Source organism: Nicotiana tabacum, chromosome 1 (genome assembly GCF_000715075.1).
Source record: "Nicotiana tabacum cultivar K326 chromosome 1, ASM71507v2, whole genome shotgun sequence".
NCBI classification, from domain to species: domain Eukaryota; kingdom Viridiplantae; phylum Streptophyta; class Magnoliopsida; order Solanales; family Solanaceae; genus Nicotiana; species Nicotiana tabacum.
In genome coordinates this window covers 33,792,065-33,801,192 of record NC_134080.1, presented here as the reverse complement: position 1 = coordinate 33,801,192, position 9,128 = coordinate 33,792,065, and the positions used below count along the sequence as shown (strand labels likewise).

The following is a 9,128-nucleotide window of genomic DNA, read 5'->3' as shown; positions in this document are numbered from 1 at the left end:
AAGAAAATTTTAGTGGTGGAAAAAATTATAAGAGAGGTAAAATGGGTTAGAGGCGCTGAGGTGGCAAGCCATGTGGCATCCACCTCATCAAATATCAGTACCACGTAGGATTGGATGTCCACCTTGGACAAACTTAATAGAAAGAGGATATATTTGAACCATAGTATAATGACCGGGGTACATATTAACTCAAAGTATAACGAGCGGTACACTTGAACCTTTTGTGATAGGAGTATATTTAACCATCTTCCGTATCTTTTAATACTAGCGTAGAAAGGGGATATATTTAGAAGTTCTTAAGGCATCATGAACATGCTTGCGCCAATTAGCATAGGAGTATCTAGATAAAGTAGAACTCAATCATTAATCACTAAAAGCTTTTTCGACTAGTTAATTTTCACCTCACTAAACCCCTCAAGTTTATATAGAAAGAACTCACTACCTCTTTAGGTTTACGTGCAGCTTCCAATCTCTTAACTTTGCCTCATCAGTTCTACGCATTCCTCAATTTGCACTTTGACATGTCAAAATATTTCTATATAGAAACTAGGTTCAAATCATGGGAAGTTTCAGATCAACCACCGCAATAAAAAATTGCAAAAGTAGGCAAACTCTTTAACACTACCAAGTCTCGTCCCAAACCTCTGTACTCAATTCTGTTCATTGTAGGCCGAAGAAACTAGAAGGCTATAGATATTACTCTTACACCAACAAAGTATTTCGCATAAACACATGAACATAGGTATATAGGGACATAAACCACGTGAACTATATTCTCGTCATCATTATCGATGCAAACTGTATTATTCCGCCACCCATCGGTCAGCTTAAAATGACAGCATATCCAGCAGCATCAATTTGGTCTCTAGTCCTCGAGCTCTTCGACAGCACCCTCCTCCAATGAGGCTGTCTTGGGAAAGAATACTTCACCAGAGTACAGCTCTTCAAATATCTACACAAAAATAGCACAACACCAAATGGGTCAGTGCCTGAGGATCTACCCTTCTCCAACATCATTATAAGCCCTACATATATGCATGCAAACAGACCATGGCAAAGTAGATAAAGCACAAGATGAAAGAAGAAAAAAGGCGACAGCTATCGGGAAAAAGAGGATACGGACCAGTGTAAAAGAGGTCAATTTAAGAAAAGCAGAATGCATATTACCTTTTCCGTAGCACCCAGAAGATCATGGTAGTATGGACTCGCATCTGGCATGGAGGCAGAAATGATGTTATCTAAAACATCCTGAAACTGATGGACAAAAATTGGAAAAGTCAGGACAACACGCCAGGCATAAATTTGTACTCAGGGATCATTTGGTAGCATGTCGCATGAACTGAGATTATTAACTCATGGATAAATTATTACTCCCTCTGTTCCAGTTTATGTGAACTTATTTTCTTTTTGGTACGTTCCAAAAATAATGATCCCTTTTTAAATTTGGTAACAATTTAGCTTAAACTTACAATTCTGCCCTTAAAGAGAAGCTTTTATAACCACACAAATACTCTGGGCCTTTTTTTGACTTATTTAAGACCACAAATTCCAAAAGTCTTCATTTTTTCTTAAACTTCGTGCCCAATCAAACAGGTTCACATAAATTGGAACGGAGGGAGTAATTATTTGGGGATTGTAAGGTGTATCACAGCCTGATATTCTATCTTTGCCATTTGGTACAATTTGCTTAATCCCCATGTGGTACCTTAACAGTAGCCCACCCAGCCTTGCGTTTCACGCATAAATTGAAATACCAGTCCAAGAATAGTCTTCATGCAAAACAATGGCTTTCTCTAATCTATACGAAACTAGATTTATTGACTACACTACAGTATTTGATTTTTCCATCACAAATTCATCTCCGTCCAATGTCCATCAATCTAACACTAATTATCCATAATTTTCAACCATGACCTATAATGTACAAAAGAAGAATCGCGACGTGGATAAAAGAATATAATAATTGTTGGGAAGAAAATAGAGAGAGAAGACGATTGTTGCATAGTTAGCAAAACTTATATAATTCAGGACATAAAAATAAAATGTTTTTTTTGCAAAAAGGAGAAGAAGAATAACAAAGGGAAAAAGAAAAAAGAAAAAAATTAGGGGTGGAGGACATTAAATTGCAAGGGCAGGAGAAAGAAATTCAAGAAAGACAAATGAAAGGAAAGAGACAGAGGAATCGGCTGAAGGGAGGGAACAAGAGGAGGAGATAGGAGGCAGAAAATCATAATGTCAGCTACATGGCCTTTTTTCTCTTGGGGATGTAGATCAACCGACAGCAGGGTAAAGCAATCTGCAAGGAAGAGGAATAGCTGGAGGTAGCAAGATGTAACTGGAAAGGCTCTGTGTTGGAGGGAGATGAAGGGTAAGGAGGAACAGAAATGAAGCAAAATCTATTTTAGCCCTATTTATAAGTGGGGATCTAAAGGGTAATTCTCACATTTACAAACGGAATACTCACACTTAATCCCATGGAATCTAATCCATGGATTTCGATACCACACCTTCTCTCCGGGACAAAAAAATGAGTGAATTGGGTGATAAGCAACTGCTCTAGTCTGACTTTCAACTCTGAACAAAACACGGGTGATAAACTTCAAGAGTAATTAATTCCTATGTGGCAACCAATTAATGCACTATGCTCAGCCACACTAATGAACATGTTTTCTTTTTATGCATACACTAATGAACATGTTAGACATTCTATATGATAAGGTGATAACCTCTATCTAAGTGTGCAGAAGATTCCAGGCCAAAATAAACAAGATAATCAAAAACCCTAAAGGAAACAAAATTGACTGAAAGCAAAGGCCCAAAAGGCGAACTGGCTTGATAACCGTTTCAGTATTTTTACAAACAAAAAGCATTATCAAAATGAATACCACATTTCCTTCGCGAAATAAAAAAAGACCCGAGGAAAATTCATATAGAAACAAAATGGAAGCTGGCAGTTGTGTAGAGCAAAACCAAAAATAAAAAAGGTAAAAAGGGGTATTGCAGATACCTTAGTAAGCTCTTGAATATACAAGACACTCCAAAGTAAAGCAGGTTTTGCATCTCTAGTTTCACTTTGGTTCTCCGCAGAATTATCATTTTCAGAGCTTCCAGAAACAGGAATGCAAAACAGTGCGTTGATAGCTGCATGTAATAGCTTCTTCCCCTGAACATCATCCTTGCATATGGCTGAGAGATAAGTCAAAAACCTGAAAGAGAAAGCAACGAACCAACTGGGTTAGTGTAAGATACTTGAGGAATTAACTGAGAGTTTGTAACTCCAATTCCATACAACTTAATTGTACCAATTGCTTCTATAATTAGAGAAATTCAAAATGAAGTGCCTGAAACACATTCTTAGAGTAGTTAAAATGGTTTCAGAAGCTTGACGGGGAACACTAGTATAGATAGGTAGCTGAACAAACTTGATAGATGCCTGTAAATGACTCAGGTTGAAATATATACATGACTTGCGCATACTTCTTGACACCAACTTGGTGTTTATTCGTGAAATTTTAGACTTAATGGAAGGGGAAAAAAAGGGTAGTAACATGGGCAATAACATTCTAAAAGTGAAAGGCAGGCTAAAGAGCGCATCCTAAAAAGATAATGAATTCTGAAAAATGATATGTTAACACCGATGTGTCAGCACACCCTACAGCACTAGAATAGTGGTGACTAAATAGAAATTAGGCAGGTGAACTCACATTCCAGAGGGGCAAACAGCAACATTGCTACTCAGCTGAAGGACATGGATTGCTGTGACCTGCTCAGGGAAGAGAGCTGGGGAAAAAATTGATAAGGTAAAAAATTTGAAATATTAAAATCACTTAAAAACAAAAGGCATGTTATGCATATCTTACATCGAGGAGGAAAAAATGCCAGACAATTGGCTTTATCCAATTTCAAAGAGTGCTTTGTGATGCATACACTCCTAGCCAGCTTCTCGGTTGTATTTTTCGAGCCAAAATCACAATAAACATTTTGCTGAGCATCAGGTGAAGAATGAGGTCGTGGTAATTGAAACACAAAAGATGAAGCTAATATCAGCTTATGGCTGTACAATTCTTGTTCCGAAGCCAAGCGAACACCCTTGTAATTCCCAGTAGCCTGTGAAATCATCAAGGTGACAGGTCAACAACTCATGCACTTCAAAAAGGTTCAATTCTACCAAATGAGGACGGTTAAAAGTCATTAAGAAACAAGAAGAGCATTACTACGAACCTTGTCCATGAGGAGAGAATTAACAGGCATCCGAAGAACCTGGAAACAAAGTCGAAGTAAAGATAGAAATTAGCCTCAGGGAAGACTACTAATGACACAACAATTCAAGGAATTCCAGGAAATTAAACATCAAATAACGAATATTGAGGAAAGGACACCATAAACAACTTTGAATATAATGTTTAGCACAATAAGAACTTCATTTTGCAAATCTCCGAATACAATGTATAGTATAAGCAATGATGAAGAAATCAAGAGAAAGAGATTACTTTTCGACTACACGAGAAAAGGTAACAGAAGAGAAACCAATCAAGATGATATCTTCTATTTGATGTCAAATGAAACGTAAAAAGCAGAGCTCATTCAACTTACCAAAAAATTAAAGTTAAGCTCATTCAGCAGTTGTTCAAATTAAAGATTAATTGAGTTTGCCTGAACAGTAATCCTTCAGGACGTAAACAACAGTGTCAATGCTCCTGAATGCTTGAAAAAAGCTTCTTTCAGTACTACAAGCAAGCTCATCAACATTTCTAACTGTGAAGCAGTAGGGACTCATCACAAATGTATAGCTAGCATTGTGAGGAATAAGAAATCAAGGCCACAACTAGCTGCAAAGTTGTTTAATACACTTCCTGGCTAGAGCTAAGCTCCATAAGTTACATGCTGGGAGAGCTGATAAGTCTCCAACTGCAAATTTGCGACCTCTAGGAGATCTCTTTGGTCCTATGTTATGCACCTCTATCCCTTCCCTAGGGGAACCTTATGATGGAATTTTCACAAAACACGAACTTTTCTCTATTTTTAGGAGAATGGCAGGGCGTAAGATAATTATACAACCAAAACACAAAAATGATCAGAAACATAATGCATATTTGGACATTGTCTACACTCCGCCATGCATTGCAATTAACAACACAAGGGGAAAAACAGTAAAGAATCTCAGTGAAACAAAAAATGTAAAACTAAGTGATAATACACTGGAGAGCTGTCCAAGGAAAACACATGTTAAAAGACTTACATAAATGCATCCTTTTACTGCAGCACGACGACAAAAGGCCTGTGGAAGTTCCCCTTGACCATAAATGGGGTAAATCATAGCACCAGGTGCATTAGGAAACCTAAAGTTTGAAAACAAAGGGAAAACTATAAGAATTTGATTTACAAGAAGGAAGCATATGACCATAAGATGTCATGGCATACAAAGATAACTTTCCAACTCAGAGGGTCAATGATTATGATTAACTAGTCTCAAGATAGAATCCCCTTCTCTTTTTCTAACAGCTCCAAAAAATTATTAATTCTTGGGAGTATTTGCATTGGCAAAAAGACTAACCCAACTATACATAGAGCTTTCCAGGTTGACTTTTGAATCTCAGTTAACCTTCTTACCACTACAAGATCAAGGTTTTGACATAGCATATATGCTCCGCGAACAGTTCACAGACATGAAAAAACAAATAAGTGGGTATTCCAAGGTTAGACCTCTTTCATCCGCACATGCAAGTATAACCTAAGCATGCATCTTAATGAACTATTATTTTCAGTATCAGAGATGAGAATTGACAATAAAAATATATTAGCCTAATAATATCATTTTCAGGATTTCCACAGTTAGGAGTATGAAGTTCAATTATGGACATAGAAGAAGGTAAAGCTAAAGCTAAACAGCCAGTAAATGGAAAGATACTTTCATGATTAGTAAACTACCAATTTATGTACAAATGGGCGAGGTACATTCAGGATTAGTGCACTACTCTACTGTTTTATGTACAAAAATGGAAGAGGTACTTTCATGATTTCTACATGACTGTTTTAAGCACAAAGGAAGGGTGAGAGTATAACCTGCCAACGGATGAGTGATAAAGGGCCAACCGATCAATACCATCTTTTGTCTTAAGAACACTTTTGCAAACATCCCCATTCTCTTGGTCATAATCTGCCATTGCTATTGCATATAGAATAATCCTAAAAAGAAAAGATCACTACTAAGTCAGACGAATATAGCTAGAATCTAATGTACAAAAAAAAATTACTCTGATTCCCAAATTCTGGATAAACAACCATAAAAAGGAAAGCGGGAACTAACAGTCTCACGTCCATTGAATTGAAATGCTAAAAGGTGATAAAGATCGAAAAGCAGTGTCATTTATATATTAATTAACCATTTTCTTCTCCATATGTTGAAAGGCAAAAGAGCAGTACAAGCAATTATCCTCACAGTTTAATTTATTTACAGAAGTAGTTTTAGAAAAGTAATTGGTCTGGTTTTTGGCATGCTTTCAATCTAAAATGAAAAGCTTCCTACTTTATTAGGCTGCAACATTACAATCATACAGGAATCACACAATCAATAATGCTTAATATTTGATTAGGACTACTTGATTCATGAAACAAGCACACGACATAATCAAACGACAAGGGAAGGAAAAGAAAAAGGAATAACAGAAAACAGGAAACTGTGACTAACAGAGAGAGAAAGGCGATTCGATCTGTACGATTTTAGCTTAGAAGAAAGCCCCATTTTGCTTAAAAACTCCACAAACGGACTCTCTAACTCCTCCTCTGAAATGCTCTTACTCTCCCCACCATCAGCAGCTGCTGCTGCTTCAAAATGCCCTTGCACCAGCTTGAAGAATCCCATCAACTGAGTCTTCTCCGTAAAGCTTAGTTTCCGGTCCATAAATATCGCGCTACGCGAATCAGGTACATTCTCCAAATTGCCCTCACCATCGTAGAAAAAACTCCCGTCAATGCTCTTGAACTCCATGTATTGATTCACCTCTGATTTCAAAAGTAAATTAATCATGGCATCAGCACACAACAAAACCCTGGGCCCACTCAAATCAATGTTAAACTTTCGCGATTGTTCCAAGGGTTCCGAGGAGTAAGAAGTGATTTCGACGGAGGAGTAGAGCGGGCGGGTGGTTAGAGGAACTCGGGTAAAACCCGAATCGGTGTCGGGTTGTGGAATTGAGGGTTCGGAGGAGGATTGAGATTGGATATATGAAATGAATTCGTGAAGGGGAAAAGAAGCATAGTGGCTGCCGTATGAAGGGTTAGGGTCCAGGTGAAGGACTGATTTTCCGGCGGCGGAGGCAGCGGCGGCTAGTATGGACTCCGGCAGACCGGTGCCGACCACTATAAGGTCGAAATTGGATGGTTCAATTAGAGGATACGACGCAGTTTCATCCATCGGCTCGGCGAACCACGAGCAGGCTGTCAATATACAGAGACAATAATAAAACTGGTGCTTGGAGTTAGGAGGAAGGTCTATAGCTGTCCAACGGGTCGGCCCATCCCGCCCCGGCCCACTAACTCTTAAACGGGATTGGGGCCCATAGTGAACGGGACATGGGATGGGACGGGCTGCCTATTTTGTCCTGATGGGCCAGACTGTTAACATCCCGGCCCGCTCCGACCCGTAAGCCCCCGTAATTTGTTTTTGGAAAAAGAGTCGTTGGCCAACGGCATTCTTTACAAAACTAACCCTTTGGCAACGGCTATAAAGTATAAACGACCATTTTTTACCCCTACCCCTAAAATTTTAATTTAAATTCTAAGTTTAAATTACAGTTTGGCCCCATTTTAAACTATAAATATCCTTATCGTTCTTCATTTTTTCCCACAAAAATCAATCATTCTCTCTCAAATCTCTTACCTTCTATCTATATTCTTTTCTGGGAGAATTACATCCCTTGTCACTTGGCCTATAACAATCCATCAGAAAATGGCCCATGTTTGAAGCTCTTACCCAGTATAGCACAGGTTGTACACAATTTGAAAATTAATTTTCACCAGTTAGTCCACCTCTTATTTCTTCGTTCCCGTTTTTTCTTTGTTCTTCTTCTCATTCCCATGTCAACCTTGACACCACAAAAATTCTCTACTATTGTTATTCTCTTTCAATTCTTTTTCGAATTTCAATGGTTAACTAAGGATTTGAAAAATAAAAGTCATCATTACAAGTGGTTCGAAGATTCGATTTCAGAAATTGAGTTTTCCGATTTGTTAGTTGTTTGGAATGGGTGTTGTCTCAATTGATTGGAATCATCAAGATGAATTCAAAACTTAAATTTCAAGTGATTTGGAGTAGATTTAGGCTATATTTGAGTTAAATTTCAAAAATTGAGTTTTCCGATTTGTTAGTTGTTTGGAATGTGTGTTGTCTCAATTGATTGGAATCATCAAGATGAGTTCAAAACTTAAATTTAAGTGATAGGCTATATTTGAGTTAAATTTCATAAATTGAGTTTTCTGATTTTTTAGTTGTTTGGAATGGGTGTTGTTTCAATTGATTGGAATCATCAAGATGAGTTCAAAACTTAAATTTCAAGTGATTTGGAATAGCTTTAGGCTATATTTGAGTTAAATTTCAGAGGATGTCCAAGTAAGAAGAAGAACACGTAAAGCTCCATTGATAGGATTCATTTGTATAATAATGTATAATATTGTATAAATAGTATATAATAGTGTATAAACACAACTTCATAATCGAAATTTAACAAGATTAACATTACAGGAGATGAGATTTTAGGTTTCTCGTGTCTGTTTTTGCGTTTTGCAATTGTGATAGGTATGTATAAACCTGAAGATATACAAAATTTAAAATAATAAAAATAGAGAAGTATTGGTTATGGAAGAAGGCACGAATAAGTGTTGACTGAATGAGGAACTGATTTTTCTTTTCAGTTTTTATTTGCATATGATTCTTTTTCATTAATTAAATTAAATATTTATGGGTGAAAAATGAGGAAAGAGCTACAATAGGGGTATGTAGGAATAAATGAGATTGTTATAATTAGAGGGAATGGGAAAAGAAAAGATCTTATTGATATTTGGCTACACATTTGCAAATTTATAACTGGGCTAAAATAGTGCAAGGTCAACTTATGAAGTGCATTATTCTG

General features: G+C 37.1%; 1 protein-coding gene across 2 annotated transcripts; it reads right to left on the bottom strand.

The window, feature by feature from the left end:
• Positions 1 to 522: 522 nt before the first annotated feature.
• On the bottom strand, positions 523 to 7,460 carry LOC107802495 (rab escort protein 1-like). Of its 2 annotated transcripts, none has more exons than XM_016626008.2 (9): positions 6,717 to 7,460; positions 6,064 to 6,186; positions 5,240 to 5,339; positions 4,222 to 4,260; positions 3,861 to 4,107; positions 3,705 to 3,780; positions 3,008 to 3,206; positions 1,168 to 1,254; positions 523 to 952 (listed from the first exon to the last, which is right to left on the bottom strand). In XM_016626008.2, the coding sequence occupies exons 1-9, from the start codon at positions 7,412 to 7,414 to the stop codon at positions 866 to 868; spliced, it is 1,656 nt and encodes a 551-aa protein (XP_016481494.2). In that variant the 5' UTR covers positions 7,415 to 7,460; the 3' UTR covers positions 523 to 865. The 2 variants fall into 2 exon arrangements, with proteins under 2 accessions (XP_016481494.2, XP_075105754.1); XM_075249653.1 differs by having other exon boundaries at positions 1,168 to 1,211.
• Between the last annotated feature and the right edge of the window lie 1,668 nt (positions 7,461 to 9,128).